Source organism: Globicephala melas, chromosome 3 (genome assembly GCF_963455315.2).
Source record: "Globicephala melas chromosome 3, mGloMel1.2, whole genome shotgun sequence".
In the NCBI taxonomy this organism is placed as follows: Eukaryota; Metazoa; Chordata; class Mammalia; order Artiodactyla; family Delphinidae; genus Globicephala; species Globicephala melas.
In genome coordinates, this window is record NC_083316.1 from 155396667 (window position 1) to 155413524 (window position 16858).

General features: G+C 58.9%; 1 protein-coding gene across 5 annotated transcripts; it reads left to right on the forward strand.

The window, feature by feature from the left end:
• Positions 1–72: 72 nt before the first annotated feature.
• Positions 73–10498, forward strand: GJC2 (gap junction protein gamma 2). 5 transcript variants are annotated; one of them, XM_060296757.1, is made up of 3 exons: positions 73–1036; positions 8195–8287; positions 8462–10498. In XM_060296757.1, exons 1-3 carry the CDS (start codon positions 752–754, stop codon positions 9494–9496), a joined length of 1413 nt encoding a protein of 470 aa, XP_060152740.1. In that variant the 5' UTR covers positions 73–751; the 3' UTR covers positions 9497–10498. The 5 variants fall into 5 exon arrangements, with proteins under 5 accessions (XP_060152740.1, XP_060152739.1, XP_060152741.1 ...); XM_060296756.1 differs by having other exon boundaries at positions 8195–10498; XM_060296758.1 differs by lacking the exon at positions 8195–8287.
• Positions 10499–16858: the final 6360 nt, after the last annotated feature.

The following is a 16858-nucleotide window of genomic DNA, read 5'->3' on the forward strand; positions in this document are numbered from 1 at the left end:
CCCCCACCCCACCCTGCTCTTGGCAACCACGCCCTAACTGGCCAGCCCCTGGAGGTCCTTGGGCAGCAGCATCCATCTGACATCTGCTGCTCTGGGCTGCCGGCCCCTAGAGAGGGCTGCCCCTGAGCCGCTGCACGCTACTTGCCCAGGGCTCCCACCAGGTGGGTGCGGGGCCTCATCCCCCACTGTCTCTTTGAGTTGCCATTGAGGCCGGGGTCAGAAGGTCCTGGGGGCTCATCCTGCATGAACCACTCCTCCTGGTCCCTGAGCTGGGCTGATGGTGGCAGAGGGACAGACATTGCATACCTGAGGAGGGACTGAGACTACAGAGGATGGACCTCTGCATCTGGGGGCCTTGTGCATGGCCCACTGGGGCTCTGGCCGGCCGTAATGTTCCTGGAGAGGCCTGCCCAGGGAAGACACCTGGGGGCCTCTGTTAGGGTTCCAGGCTCTGTGGAGTCTCAGAAGATACCTCCAAAAGCTGCCCATCTCAAGTTGGGGCAGCTGAGTTGTACTAGGCACAGGAGGCACTCGCCTGAGCCCTGGTCCATGCCCAGGCCATGCTCCTATGGTGGAACCCAGACAGATGGTGGATGCAGACCTGGAGGAGGCAGGGAACCCAGACAAATAGAAAGGCTGGGCTCCATCCAAAAGTCCAGATGAACAGCGGAGGGCAGGCGGGAGCTGGGCCTGGACACTGGACGGTGGGCAGAGGGGCGCTGGGCAGCCCCTAGGCCTGGGGGCAAGTGAAATGGGACTGGGCTGCCTCCTGACCTACTGTACAGCCTGGGAGAGACTGGTTCCCTCTCTGGGACCCATCCAGCCCCAGGGACAATCAGGGATTCAGACCCCGAGCCTCAGGGGGAACAATGGAGCCCTTGAAGGCCCTCCCCCCACATTGTGCTTGGTGGTGAGAGGTGGCCCTGGGTCGGGTCGGGCCCTGGACTTAGCCGGGTGCACACCCTCAGGAGGGCTGGTGTCCAGCCGGCCAGCAGGTGGAAGGGCTCAGAAGGACTTGTTTCCTGGCCTGGAAAAGGTAGGGTACCACCAGGGGACCACGTTTGGGGTGCCCTTTGGGGCTGAGCAGCACCCTGTTTACTCTGGGCCCAGGGTCTCAGGGGCCTGGACTCAACTCTCTTGGAACAGCCAACCCCAGGAGATAACGGGTGCTGAGCCTGGTCGGGTGGCCCTCCATTCTGGGGGTCTGTCCATCTCAGGCCCACTGCCCTCACAGGGCCATCAGTCTGGGTGGTGATTCAGCTGCAGTAAGACTCAAGGGTAGGAGGAGGTAGAGGCAGAAGTCTGCCCCTCCCCCTCCCCCAGAAGCTGCTCAGGCCAGCTGATGAGCAAGGGGGGAAGGGGGTGGGCCTCAGAGCAGCTGGGACCCCTCAGGCCATGTGGGACTGGCCAGCCCCTGCCAGCTAGGCAGCTGCAGTGTATCCAGAGGCTGATGCCTTGAGCTATTCAGCCCTGGGGGGAGGTTGGGGAGCCCCAACTCTTCCACATGGGCAGACAAGCTGTAGTTGGTACACCTGCCTGCTGTCCACACTGCTCTTGGTTTAGCCTTTATGTGGCCACGGGCACCTCCTAAACCCTTGTGGCCACCTGCTAGGTCTTGCGTCCTCAGATCTGGGTCCTGGAGGTTAGCAGAGCAGAACAGACTCCTGTTCTCCAGGAGCAGCACCCATTGCGCCACAGATGTGAGTTGTCTGGATGTGGATTGCGTGCAGGGTGGCTGGACATGAGTGGGGAGCGGGACTGGGCTGGGGTCCCGACAAGGGGCAGCACGGCTGACGGGCGGCAGCTGGTCCTGTGGTATGCCCGGCTGTTGGAGGAGCAGGTGGACACAACAGGTGTTCAGGGCAGGAAGGGGGTATGCAGGGCAGAGAGAGTAGCACTGCCACACACTGAGGGGGCAGAGCCTGCAGTGGCTTTAACGCGGTGTTTTGGGCTGCATCAGGGTGGAGGGTTGAAGGAGGGGTTGAAAATGTGGGCACCCCATGGAGTCCGAGGGGCACAGTGTCCTGCCCTTGGCCAGCAATGCCTGGGGAGGTCCTTGAGGGGGCACCGAGCTTGGGCAGGGGTCCTGGTTCAGCCTCACACCCTTGCTCCTCCTGACACCTCCCGCTGCCAAAGCCCAGGGTTCTACGGCCCAGGCCACCCTGTAGCAGCAGTTCCTGGCCTGGCTGCAGGAGCGGTACAGGCTGCGCCACCATGACTCACTCCCTAGGCCTGTCCCCACCGCACCCTCCACTCCTGCAGGAGGCCCCTCACTTCCCAGGTTCCAGGCTGGAGCAGAGAAGAGAGGGGGCCCCCTCGTTCCTCCACAGACCCAGAGTGCCATGTCCTAAGGTCACCATGGGACGTGGTTACCAGCCCAGCCACCTGCACCTCCAGAGGCCCTGGGAGGGAGGAGGGCCCTCCCACCTCAGGTTTACACCAACCCTCCCCAGAGCTTCCAGGCAGGGCTCCATTGCCTCAGACGTTGAATCATCCCACTGGCATTTGCTGAGCGTTTGTGTGATTGGGGGCACTGAGCATGCAGTAGGGACACCTCACTCTTCTGGCTGTGGAGGGAGCTTCCCACAGGAAGGCCATTGGAGCAGTACAAGGCAGAAGGCAGTGCGTGTGTGTGCCTGAGCGTGAGGATGAAGTGTGTGGGCGTGCAAATGCGTGTATAAGTGTGGGTATGCAGTTGTTAGAGGGAGGGAGTCCAGACATGGTCAGCTCTGAGGTGGGCAGGAGCAGGTCAGGAAGTTCCTGAGGACCTCTGAGGATATGGGTTTTGTGCTGAGAGCCCCAGGCTCCCTGGGACCCAACCCAGTGGGGCCTGTGTCCCCACCTTGGGGTGCCTGCAGGAGGGGAGATGGGGGTAGGGGACTGGGAAGGGAACCTGGTCACTAGCTGGTGTCTACACTGTGGGAGGCTGTGGTGTGCACTGGAGTTGCTGGGGGTGGATGGATGTGGCAGAGGGTCCCCAGGCCTGGGGTCTGGGTTTTGGGCACCTGGGTTGGGGGCGGGTGCACACCTCTCAGTGGCCAGGGGGTTCAGGCAGGACACAACTGGGGCATCTGGGACAGGGGCACAGGGAGGGAGGGACATGGAAGACAACCCACAGAACCACTACCAAACTGACAAGGGGGAGACCTCGTGGGCATCCTAAGGCCAGGCTGTGAGGGAGGCCACCATTGGGAGGCCTGGGGACTAGTGGAGGTGGAGAGAAATCAGATTTCTTCAGGCATACAGCACTGGGGACTGAGCAAGGCAAGTGCTGCAGCCCCACTCTCTGAGTAAGAACTCTCCCCCACAGGGCACTTCAGTGGGTGGGTAGGCAAGCAGCAGGAGGGAGACCTTAGCCTGGGAGGTGGGTGGAGTGCAGGAGCAGCCCCTGGTCCCTGATGTAAGGCCTCAAGTCTCCCAGGGCTGAGTCCGCCTTGGGCTACTTGTAGGTACTCATGTAGAGGAGGGACCACCCAGTGCCAGGTACGTGCAGGAATCTGAGTCCTCAAGAAGGGAAAGAGGTTATCTGAGATGCCCAGATTCCCAGGGAAGGGTTCCACCAGTCCTCTTAGTGAGCTGAGCACTCCACTCTGGGGGGGTGGGGGTGGGGCAGCCAGGCAGCCCCACCTCAGCCAGAGGAAGTCCACCCACCATGAGAGGGGGCACATGGGAGGAAGCTGGGCCAGGGATGGAAAGGAAATGGCTGGGCAGGCCCTGACCTCACTACTACAGGAGGAGGCACTGGGCATCTCTGGTTCTCAGCCTCTGACCACTCCCCCCACCACCAGCCCAGGACCTTTGTTCAGACCCAGGGGTGAAAGGGGCTTGAAGCGGGGAGAGCCCAGCTGCCCACCCCTGCAGGAGCCACTCCATTGGTGCCAGAACCAGGTGTGCAGGGCCCAGCTCACCCCAGCACAAGTCATCCTGATGCCCACTGGAGCCCATGGTGCCTGCCTATCACTCTCCTCCCAATAGGGTGCCTCCTTGGGCAACTTGGTGAAGATGACCCCAGCCCCCTTCATGGGGATCCCCCATGTGTGCCCTGCACCCTGCCCAGTCACCCCTCCCTCCCCCGACCCCACACCCTTTACTGAACACTCCCGGGCCTGCCCCCTCCCAGACCTTGACACCCAGGTGCACCTGGGCCCCTTCTCCCCAAACCTCGTCCTGGATCCCACTTGAGTGGCCCCCATCCGCACTTGCTCTAATATGTAGCTTTGGATGAGATTCCCTCTGAACAAAGGTCCCAGCAAATGCCAGGGCCTTGTTCCCTGAGGGGCCAGCACCCCCTCACACACCCTCCTCTCCTGCTGGCCCAGCCCAGAGCCAAGCTCCCACTGGCTGCCTGCCATCAGCACTGGGCAGCCATGGGCCTGGCCTTTGCCTCCCACTGCCCCATCTCTGTGTTGGGGTCCTTCTTGCACCCCACAGCCCCAGGACAGGTCACAAGCAAAACTCCCAGCTCTGTGCTTGAAGCCTCCAGACATAGAGAAATACGTTCCAGATGGGACAAGACAGGGAGAGGGAACTTGAAGTGATGGAGTAGGAAACCATTTTAAATAAGGTTTTTAATTTTACAACACGTGTGATTTACAGAGAAGCTATAAAGAGACCAGGGAGAGTTCTCATTTGCCCCCAAACTCAGTTCGCAGTGATGTGCTTGTCACAACTGGTACACCAATATTGATACATTGCCATTAGCCAAAGATTCCTCACTTTTCCATGTGTCCTTTTGCTGTCCCAAGGTCCCCAGGGGGAGGGGTGACTGTCCTCGTGTCTCCTTGGTCCCTCTTGGGGGTGACTCCCTCAGACTTCACTAGTTACTGATGCCCTTGGCATTTTGAAGGTCAGGTAGTTTGTAAAAGCCCCTGCTGGAACTTGTGTCAATGTATCTCATGATCGCCTGGGGTGAGGGTTTGGGAAGAAGCCTCTGGGGCAGCAAGGTCTGTGCTCTCAACTTGGCTCCTCCCTGCAGGTGGGGACCTCGGCCACCTGCCTGAAGTGATGTCTGTCAGGTTGTACTCCTCCCTCCCTCCTTGCTGTGCTCTCTGGAAGAGCACCCTGCTTGAGGTCACAGTGACTACATGAATTATTCAGAATTCCCTTCTCCCCCATTTAGTTAGTTATTGTATCATTTGTATCAGTGGGGTCTCATACATTTTCTACCTTGGGCAACAATCTATAAACCAATCTATAATAGCAGGGTGGTGGGCTGGCCTCAGAGGCAATCGGGTGGAGAGACAGGACCGGGGACAAGGCTCAGCGTGGAGTGGGGTGGAGCGGGAGTGTGGGCGGGGCGTGGACGCTCCTGGGACTGCGGCGTAGCAGAAGCCCCAGCAGGGGTGGTTTCCGCCTGTGTGGGAGCAGAATGCGGGTGCTGGTGCGTTGGGACCAGGTGCGCTTGGCATTTTACTGCAAAGTCGGGGGGAGTCTCAGGAGCACAGGTCGATGGGCTTCCTAAGGTGCTTGGCAGAAGCGAGGCAGGCCCAGGGAGCGGCAGGACCCGGCGGAGTCCGGTTCAGGGTTTTTGCTGATGAAGCGGAGGGGGTGCTGAGCGGAGAGCCGTCCAGGATAAGCCCATCGGAGAGGAAGACGCTTTGGAGGGAAGTTTTTGGGTCTGGTCTTCTGCGGTTTGCTGTGCCTGCTGGCATCCGTGTGCCGATCCAGCAGCTGGCACCAGAAGTCTGGATTTGGGGGACCCCTGCGCATGGCACTGAGGGCCTGGGCTCCTCCAGGCCATAGCTGGTCAGCATCAGCCCCCTGACCATGGAATGACCCCGCCGTGACTGCGTGTGTGACACAGGCCCTGCACACACATGTACACAGCACGCAGGCACGGGCCCTTGGGTCTGAAGAGCCAGAGCCTCTGCTCCACACCCAGAGGGTGCCTGAGCTCCCCCACTGGCACAGGGGGAAGGAAGAGAGGAGGTTTGCTCACCCTTCCTGCTGCCCAGGCTGTCCCCTTCTGCTGACAGCCTGCAGGGCCTGCACCCTCTTTCCTCCACACGACTTATCTCTGGGGGGGCTCTGAGTGCACCCAGGTCAGCCCCCCAGGGCAAAGTGCCATCCTTCACACCCCAGGGCAGGGTCCACCCAGTGCCATGCTAGAGCTGGTCTCAAGAACCCTGCCCTCACCCCCCACTCCCCGCCCCCGTGAGTGTCTCCTCGAGCTTTTCATGGGCCTGGTGGGCGCATTTACACCACGGGAGTCAGCAAACACTACACCAAGGCTTTTCCACCGAGGGCCAGTTGTTAAATACCACACAGAAGGGATCAGGACTGCCCTGGCACCCCCACCCTCCCTCCCATTTCTCCACTGGGCTCCATCTTGGAGGGGAGAGAAGTGGGGGATGCTCTGCCATCCCTTTTCTGGGTTCCTGCGTCGTGGGACTATAGGCCTCAGCCTCCTGGGGTGTGGGACTGTTGAGGTCAGGGTTGGGGACAGGTCCTGAAGGAGAGCTGAAGTTAGAGCTGAGGAAACACAGCCAGCTGAGGACATCAAGACCCTCATGCTCATTCCTCCTTGAGGCAGAGGTATATCAAAGATGGCCCTGAAGGGCTGGGCATGTGCCAGTCTGTGTACCTGTAAATGTGTGTGCCTGTGCATGAGTGCATTGCACATGTGAGTGTGTGTATATATATGTATGCACATGTGTGTCTGAGTGAACGTATTTGCATGTGCACTTGTGAGTGTTTGCATGTGTGTGGCTATGAGGGGGCGCTGCACACAGATGTGAGGAAATAGGGTCACTTCCCCAGGAACCCCGGCTGCCCCCTCTTCCTGCCCCCACCTCCTGCCCCGGGAGAGGCCCCAGCTCCATAAAGAGGGCCCGGAGCCCTGAATGCCCCTGTTGTTCCATTCCACACCTGCCCACGCTGCCTCCCAGGCCTGTTCCAGAAGGAGGGGGCCAAAAGCATCAGATACTCAAGGGTCTTCTGCCTCCAAACTACCCAGGAGCAGGTACTGGTGTGGAGGAGGGAGGGTGGGCATTAGGAGGCTGCAGCCCCCTCCCTAGAGGTGCAGGGGTACAGGGGTGTCTGGTCCTGCCCACTGAGCCCCTTCTAGGTACAGGCTCACTCAGGGGTAGCTGATCTAGAAGGAGCACTGGTCTGGGACGTGGTAAGTGGCCACATGGCTGTCTCCGAGTGTCACAGGTGCCCGAGTGTGGTTGTGTGTGTGCCTTACGGTGTCTGTGGGCCTCGCTGCACATGGTGCCACGCTGAACAGACACCTGGGCTCACCCCCTCACCCCCCAGCCAGGATGTGCAGAGGACATGGGAGTGCTGGAACAAGAGGGAGGAGCAGCCTGGAGGGTAGGCCTCAGCCCCTGGTACAGCTGGACCAGTGGCGGGGGTGGGGGGGCGCAAACAGCACGGCAGTGGTCCTTTGTGGAGATGGGGACCAGAGCCCCTGTCCAGGATGTGGAGGAAGGGGGGCCCACTGTTGGGGCGTCTGGAACTGGTGGGGCTGGGGGCTACAGGGGCTGGAGGCTGACAGAGCCGTTGGGTCTGGGGATGGATGGGATTAGGGGGTGATGAGAAGGCTAGACTAGGAGGCTGGGGGCTGAGGGCCACTGGGTCTAGGGGCCTGGAGAACTGTGGGCTGATGGGGAATGGAGTGGCTGAGGAGCTGGGGGGCCAGGCAGGCTGCAGGCCCAGCCCTTGGTGGGCCCCTGGCATGCTGGCAATAGGAATCCAGCAACCTGGGTGCTGCAAGGTGGGAGCAGGCATCTGAGGTGAGGCCCAGACTCTGAGCGAGGCTGGTCCGTTTTCTGGTTGACCTTACGAAGGCAGCTCACCCAGTGGACTCCCTGTGGCTCTCAGGGCCTGGGGTGAGGTCCCCAGAGGCTGGGTAAGGGACACAGCTTGCACGGCACTGGGCTTTCCTAGAGAGCTGGGGGAGGGCAGGAGGGCTGGCCCTGCTCCAGGCCACAGGGACCTAGAGTCGGGTTTTGGGGGGAGCAAGGGTAGGTGCTCAGCCAGAGAAGGAGGCCCCTTGTCTGTCCTTGTAGGGTCTGTCCTCTGGCTGCAGAGGCCCCGGCCTCTTGCTGATCCCTCCTAGGGCAGGGTCAGGACCCTAGGTGAGGGTGGCGCTCCTGGAGGGGCTCCAGGTGCCACTGTACACCCTCCCAACCCACCAGCCCTTGCCCCCATTACCCTCGCCCCAGGTTGAGCTCCTGCTCATGGCCTGCAGGTCCCATCCCCCGCCCCTATGACCAACATGAGCTGGAGCTTCTTGACGCGGCTGCTGGAAGAGATCCACAACCACTCCACGTTCGTGGGCAAGGTATGGCTCACGGTGCTCGTGGTCTTCCGCATCGTGCTCACGGCGGTGGGCGGTGAGTCCATCTACTCCGACGAGCAGACCAAGTTCACGTGCAACACGCGGCAGCCGGGCTGCGACAACGTCTGCTACGACGCCTTTGCACCCTTGTCCCACGTGCGCTTCTGGGTTTTCCAGATTGTGGTCATCTCCACGCCCTCCGTAATGTACCTGGGCTATGCTGTGCACCGCCTGGCCCGCGCCTCACAGGACGAGCGCCGCCGCGCCTCACGCCGCCGACAAGGCCGCCTCGCGCCCCGTGCACCCCTGCCCCCACCGCCCCACCCAGGCTGGCCCGAGCCAACAGACCTGGGCGAAGAGGAGCCCATGCTGGGCCTGGGTGAAGAGGACGAGGATCCGGGCGCGGCCGAGGGCCTGGGCGAAGATGATGAGGCTGAGGACGTGGGTGCCGCCAAGGGCGCAGGAGGGGACACAAAGGCGACCGGGGTCCCAGGCCCGGCAGGTCAGCATGACGGGCGGCGGCGCATCCAGCGCGAGGGGCTAATGCGCGTGTACGTTGCCCAGCTGGTGGCGCGGGCCGCCTTCGAGGTGGCCTTCCTGGTGGGCCAGTACCTGCTGTATGGTTTCGAGGTGCGGCCCTTCTTCGCGTGCAGCCGCCAGCCCTGCCCGCACGTGGTCGACTGCTTCGTGTCGAGACCCACTGAGAAGACGGTCTTCCTGCTGGTCATGTACGTGGTCAGCTGCCTCTGCCTGGTGCTCAACCTCTGTGAGATGGCGCACCTGGGCCTGGGCAGCGCGCAAGACGCTGTGCGCAGCCGCCACCCCCTGCCCACCACCCCTGGCCCCATGCCTCGCCAGCAGCCCTGTGGTCTCCCCGCCGCGCCTTCGGGCCTGGCCTGCCCGCCAGACTACAGCCTGGTGGTGCGCGCGGCTGAGCGCGCACGCACCCACGATCAGGACCTGGCCAACCTGGCGCTGCAGGCGCTGCAGGACCGGCGGTCACTTGGGGACCTCGACAGCCCACCAGGCCCTGGCCTTCCAGCAACCGCCCGGGGGCCCCCGAGGGCCGGTGCCCCTGCCTCCGGGTCGGGCAGTGCCACGTCGGGGGGCACTGCCGGGGGCCAGGGCCGGCCAGGGGCCAAACCCAGGATGGGCTCTGAGAAGGGCAGTGCGAGCAGCAGCAGGGAGGGTAAGACCACCGTGTGGATCTGAGGCCTGCATTGGTTGCTGTTCCTCCTCCCTCCGCACCAGGGCCGAGGTGGAGGGCTCTGGAGGAAGTCTAGGGTCTGGACACCGCCTAAGGGGCAGAGCACAACCTACCCTCCTCCTCCCCCTCAGGTGGCTGCTCTCCACCTCGAGAGGGGGCGGAGGGCACCAGCCTGCTCTGCATCACTGCCCCTCCCTGCCTGAGCCCCATCTTCATCCAGGATAGGGTGGGGAAGGTAGGCCTGGGAATCACGAATGGTCCCCAGCTCTGGTCCATAAGCCCTGATGGGTAGGTGGGACTGTGGCTGGGGCATTTCCACCCTCCCAGAGCCACCCTGGCCACCTCAGGACAAGGCTGCCCTCCAGGAGAGAGCTCCACCCGCTCCTGCCCCGCTTTCCCGGCAGTAGCCCATGTGCGATTGCCCAGGGATGCTTGGCCTGGGTCTTGGGGAGTACTGTGCTTGTCCACAGTACTCCCTGCCCAGCAAATGGGGCTCTTTTCCTAGCACCCACACTCTTCTAGCCCAGGTTCTTGTTCTTGCAGAGATGGAAGCAATGCCAGGTCTTCCTTATACAGAAGGGAAAACAGAGACCACAGTGGGCAGAGGCCCCTGCGCCCAGCCCTGGTCTGTACCACCTCCTGCCTCACCCCCACTAGGCCCCAAGCATGAGCTGCCTCGAGTGCCAGTGGACCTGCACCCTGCTTCCTGTTCCCTGCCCAGGCAGATCTGGGGCTCAGGCCCTGCATGGGCCCCAGGGTGGATGGGACCATGCCCTCTCCAGCTCCTGTGCTGGCCTGGCGTGGCCCCTTCCTCTGGGACATACTTCAAGTTCTGAAAAGACATCGGTCCCCCTTACCACTCAGACCAACAGGATGGTGGTGAGGGGCTATGGCTTTGCCCATGCTAGGGGAAGGCGCTCTGAGGCTCCCACCACAGCCTCTTCCCTCCAGCCCCCTGTCCAATTCAGACACAGCCTCCAAAGGGAGTGAAATAAAACTAACTTTTGTTTACAACCACATGTGTATGTGTATGAATGTCCGCATAAATGTGTGTGTGTGCTTGTGTATGTATGTGGGAGTGTGGTGTGTGCACATATGTGTGAGTACACATATATGCGTGTGTGTACGTGTCCACCGCTGGCCTCTGGGGACACATGGCTCAGCTCTAGGATGGCTGGGAGAGGAAACCACTTTGCAGGGACCATCTGGGGAGCAAGGCCCAGGTTGAGCCCCTGCAGCTCCTTGGAGACACTCTGGTGCCTCTCTGTGCCAGGCAACAGGCTCTGCCCAGAGGGGAGGGATATGGCTGAATGAGAACAAAGAACAGCCGGGCCTGCACGTTTAGAGCCCAAGGTGGTAGCTCAAAGGATAGAGAGGCAGTCCTGTCTCAGGCCCCGGCATTATCCAGATGCTGGCCAAAGCCTGCAGTGGTAGCTTTTGGTGGGGAGCAAAGGTGAGCACAGTTGGGGAAACAGCTGCTGCTGTCAAGGAGCCACCTTGGTCTAGACTTCAGTGATCCTGCTGTCTACCAGCCTCCCTCAGGCCCAAGGCAGGCCCTGAGAGCTTCTCCCAGATTGCAAATCCTCTCTGGGGTCCCAGGGCCAAGCCCCAAGCCTGGGTGGACCCCAACCCAGCCTGCCTCTGGTCAGATGCCAAATGCAGGCTGAGTCCCTTTCCTTTGTGGGGTCTGACTGGCTGATCCCGGGTTCCAGGTGACCCCACCCCCAGGTAAGCCCCACCCCCATGAAGTCCCAGATGTCAATGCTGGAAGCAGAGCCTCAGAAGGAAAGCCAATCCAGACCCAGAGCAGGGACTCGCCACTCGCCTCTCCAAGAGAGGAAAGCCCATGGGACTGGCATCCCTGCATTTGGGGCTGTGCTGCTGGCAGTGTCGTCATGAGGAATACTGGGTTTCTGTGGTGGGGAACACGCTGTCTGTCCAGCCATGCCTGGCTCCCATCAGTGTGACTGGGTGCAGCAGAGCTGGTGAAGGATATCTGCAAGGCACTATTGTTGGCTGACACCCTTGCCGTGGCCCCTCCGTAGCCTCCCTGCCCACCGTGTCCCTGAGAGCAGCCTCCTGCAGCCAGTGGAGGGCCTGGAGGACATCAGGACCTCAGGGAGTTAAGTGGGCATTCCAGGTGGGGAATAGTGGGAGGCTTTAGGGTTCAGAACCACCCTAGTGGCTGGAGAGGGCTGGTGAGGAAGGCAGGTGTCCACTCCGAGCAGGACCCAGAGGTTGGCCTCGATCCTGATGGTCAGTGCTCCCACATCTCAAGGCCATGAGGCACACTTGATGGTGACAGGGTCCCACAAGGGGTGGAAGGTGGGGCATGGGCCCTCAGCATCTGCCTGAAAAGAAGCCTTAAGCCAGCAGACAGGGAGACCCTGGGCGGCTTTGTGTTTGGGGAAGAACATTCTGGATTTCACTGTGACAGTGTCCAGGGAAGCCTTCCCCCATCCTCTCTGTGGAGTAACATCAGGATCTCACCCTCTATAACTCGGGTTGGGCTCCTGGTGTAGTTTCAGCCTGGGAGTGTCTGGTGGGGCCAGGGCTGGCTCAACGATTTCCTCACTCACCGAGCTGGGGGTCCATGCTGGGGTCCCTCGATGTGGTTTGGACCTCCTTGCAGCATGGCGGCCCAAGAGGACCCAGCAAAGGCCAACTGACTCTTATCACCAGCCCTAAAATCATATCACTTCACATCATAGCAGTCACAGGCCTGCAGGATCCCTCTCAATGGGCCAGTGTCACATTTTAAGGACATGTGGAATAGTCTCTGTTGGCCTTGGTCCGCTGGCCCCCCTAGCCACGTGTGAAGCCCTTCAGCACCCCTCCCACCCGCACACACGGGCACGTGATCTTGGGGCCTCTGCAGCCACTGCTCCCTTCTTTTACCACAGTTCTGATATCGGTCCATAATTCGCCCCATACTGTTTAGCCTGTCCAGTTTCTATCATCTCAGTCCCCCACTCCTAATTGGTTTAGATACAATTTGAGGCAGCTGGGTCAATGGGAACAGGACACTGCCCAGGGGCTCCTGGGGAAATCTATTTGCTGCGTGTCTGTGACATGGAAGTCAGATGTGGGTCAAGCTGTGAGTCTCTGTGGGTTGGTCCAACACCCATCTAGATGTTGCGGTGAAGCTGTTCTTTTAGATGAGATTAGCATTGACGATCTGTGGACTTTGATAAAGCAGACCACCCTCCCTAATGTGGGTTGCCCTCATCCAATCAGGTGATGGCCTTAAGGACAAAGACTGAGGTTCCCAAAGAAGGGATTCTCCCTCCAGACTGCCAGTGATGATTACATTTATGGGTCAGCTTAACTGGGCCCTGGGATGCCCAGAACAAGCATGATTCTAAGTGTGTCTATGAGGGTGATTCCGGATGAGATTTCACACTGAATCTGCACACTGAGTAAAACAGATGGCCCTCCCCAGTGCGGGTGGGCCTTGGCCAATCAGGTGAAGGCTTGAGTAGAACAAAAAGGTGGAGTAAGAGAGAACTCCTGCCTGACAGTTTGAGCAAGCACACTGGTCTCCTGTCTTCAGATTCAGACTCAGGCTAGAACTCTCCTGAGTCTCTAGCTTGTAGATGGCAGACCTTGGGACTCCCAGGCCCCATAGTTGAGTGAGCCAATTCCTTATAATAAATCTCTATCGAGTTGGTTCTCTTTCTCTGGAGAACCCCAACTAATCAACATCCCATCAGCCAGAAGTCGTTAAAAGGGCATCCCAGCTGTGAGGAAAACTGCAAATGGAGGCTCTATTCTGGGAGGTATCTCAGTCAGCTCAGCCTGTGTAACAAAACCATAGACTGGGGGCTCAAACAACAGACATCTATTTCTCATAGTACTGGAAACTGGAAGTCCGAGACCAAGGTGTCAGCACCTGAGGCCACTCTCCTTGGTGTGTAGACAGCTGTCTTCTCCCTGTGTCCTCACATGGTCTTCCCTTTGTGTGAGTCTGTGTCCTCATCTCCTCTTCTTATAAGGAAACCAGTCTTATTGGATTAGGGCCCACCCCAGTGACCTCATTTGACCTTAATCACCTCTTTAAAGACTCCATCTCCAAATACAGCCCTGTTCTGAGGTCCTGGGCATTAGGGGTCCATAATGTGAATTTGGGGGGATGCAATGCAACCCATATTAGAAGGCAGATGCCTAACTAAAAGCTCAGTCACCACAGAAGGGGATCCTAATGCATAAGCCTCTTGTTTCAGGAACTTAGGGGCCTGTGTGAACCACTGGGGTCCTATATGTTTTGTGAGCTTTCAATGGGGGTGACTTAGGATTTACTGTCATGTCCTCCCAACTGATGTCACTGGCCATCCCAGGCTAGGGGAGCCAACCTCTGTGTCATACACGTTCCTACCTCTAACACCAATTTCTTGATGTTTTGAACCACCATAACCATGATCTCATGCCTGAGCCCCGATACCCTAACAGGGTGTCCATCTCCCACCTATGACATAGTATCTAGTATGCCCAAGTCTGTTAACTCTCAGAGGTGGAACCCAACCACTAAACTTGGCACTTAATGCTCACCTAACTACTTAAAAAAAAAATCCTCTCAGTGCCTGTATGGCCATGAGGCTGGAGAGCTGAACTGGGGTGCAAAGCCATCGACCCTCGCCCCCCATCTTCTGTGCTCTGGAGCAGGCTGGTGGGTTGAGCCCAGGCCTCCCCACCCCTGCTTCACTGTCTGGTGGGGTCCTCGGGCTGTGTGGGGCCCACCCAGGTCTGTATAGGGGCAGGGCCAGGCCAGGGGAGCGGCTGGAGCAGGATCAGACAGAACGGCCTTGTCTCATTCTCATCCGTTTCCATGGCTGGAGCCAACTCGCCGGCTGCTCAGGGATATCGTGGAGGGCTTCAGGGAGGGGGGTGCCCAGAATGGGGGCAGCTTCCTTCTTCTGACTTTGGGAAGGGAGGAGGCCATGAGGAGAGAATAACAGGAAACAACCCCTGGCCTGGCAGCAGCTGGGAAACAGGGTCTGGGACCCCCACGTCTGCTGATTTTCCAGCTCTCAGATCCCCACCCCTCCCGACAGCTCCAGGGCCCATGGCCTCAGAGGGAGGAGATGCACATGGGATCCAGCACCAACCTATGCCCTGAGCTGGACCCAGGCCAATGAGTGGGGTTCCTTGGGAGCATCCTGAGACCAGTCCACAGTTCCCTCCACCTAGACCTGTAGGCATGAGAAGCTGCAGTGAGAGGACCTGAGAAGGAGCAGTAGCCAGGCCATGCCCACATGCAGGGGTCCCTGCTGTCAGGCTGGCCAGGCTGGTGCAGAGATCTGGGAAGCCTTCCTGGAGGAGGGGGCCTGAAGCAGTGCTGGTTGGCAGACTCTAGAATGCTGGGAAGTGCTGCCTGCTCTGTTCACAGAGGCAGCCACCAGCTGACTGTGGCTCTGGACATTTCAGTGTGGCCCATTCAGTAAGGAGCTAAAAGTTTCATTTGACTTCATTTGAGTTAATTTGCATTTAGACAGCCCCAGGCGGCAGCAGTGGCCCTGCTGGACCAAGTGGGCTGGGCTTGGCACTGGACTGGGAACGTCAGGTAAGGTTCCAGGTGGCCCTGGGTCAGCCTGCTGGCCCTTCCCACAGGCTGTGCTGGTGGGAAGCAGGTTTTCTGCTGGCCAAGGGATGGGCTGATGTGAGGCTTGAGGAATGCAACCCCCCCCCATGTTGTCCTCGAATGGTTTCCTCCCTGACCTCACAGGGCTGACAGGGAGGTGCTGGGTCACCCTAGGAACACAGGCCCAACAGAGGAAGACCTTTTCCATGAAAGGCCAGTGGAACTGCATTCCAGGCCTGGCTGCTCACAACCAGGAAGCCGACTGGGAGGGGACCAAGGGCCTGGAAAACCCTAGGGAGTTCTGGTCAACCAGTTTATGTTAATGAGGTGACTTTTGAAAAGCCCCTAAGGATGGGGGCTGGTTGCCAGAACCAACCGTGTGATTAGAGGGTTAGAGCTTTCAGCCCGACCCCTTGACCTCTGGGGAGGAGTGATGGGCTGCAGGTTGAATCAACAGCCAATGGCCAATAATTTAATCAATCACATTTGGTAATGAAGCCTCTGTAAAATCCCAAAAGGACTGGGTTTGGAGAGCTTCTGGGTTGGGGAACACATAGAGATTTGGGGAGAGTGCAGTGTGCTCAGAGGGCATGGATGCTCTGTACCCCTTCCCACATACCTTGCTCTTTGCTCTCTTCCATCTGGCTGTTCCTGAGTTATATCCTTTTATAACAAATCAGTAATCTGGTAGGTAAAATGTTTCTCTGAGTTCTATGAGCCACTCTAATAAACTAATTGAACCCAAGGAGAGGGCTGTTGGAACCTCTGATCTATAGCTGGTTGGTCAGAAGCACAGGTGACAACCTGGACTTCGACTTGCATCTGAAGTGGGGAAGGGGAGAGTGTGAGTGTATGAGACAGTGTGTGTGGCAGTCTTATGGGATCTCATGCTATCAGGTAGATGGATTAAAAATTGAGTTAAATTTTAAGACACCTAGCTGGTGTCAGAGAATTGTGTGGTGTGGGGGACCCTCCCCCCCACATTTAGTGATAAGAAGTGAAGGGTAGTGTGAGAGTATAGGATACACAGGAGTGTCTGTTTTACAAAGGAACTGAAAGCAAAGTTGTACACCCATCTTCATAGCAGCATTATTCAAAACAGCCAATGGGTGGAAACAACACAAATGTCCACCAATGGGTGAATGGATAATTCAAATATGGTATACACATACAATTGAACATCATTCAGCCCTTAAAAAGGCTGACATATGCTACATCATGGTGGAACCTGGTAGACACAAGCCAGTCACAAAAGGACAAATACTGCATGACTCCACTTCTATGAGTTTCCCAGAGGAGTCAGGTTCATAGAGACAGAGTGGAATGGGGTTCCCAGGGACGGGGAAGGTAGATAGGGATCTGCGTTTGATGGGGATGGAGTTTCCGTATGGGAAGGTGAGAAAGTTCTGGATGATGGGGATGGCTGCAAAAGAGTGTGAACGCGCTTAATGTCCCTGAAATGTGCACCTAAAAATGGTTAAGATGGTAAAGTTTAGGTTATGAGCGGCTCACCACTGTAAAGCAAGCAGAAACTTCTCTGAGGCTCGAGGAGGAGGTCAACTGCAGGAGCAGAAGCCAGCTCAGGGTAGGTGGGCGGGGGACTGACAGCCCGAGGCCTCGCCCCCGCGCAAGGTCCGCCCACCCTCACCCTGGCCACTCACGCGAGCAGCGCTCGCCCGCCTCCAGGGATTGCTGTGGTACTAGCCCGCGCATGCTCGCGCACACTCCGCCTCCACGCACGCTTCGCCCGCCCGCCGTCAGGGGCTGTTTTGGGGCCCGCCTGCACCGC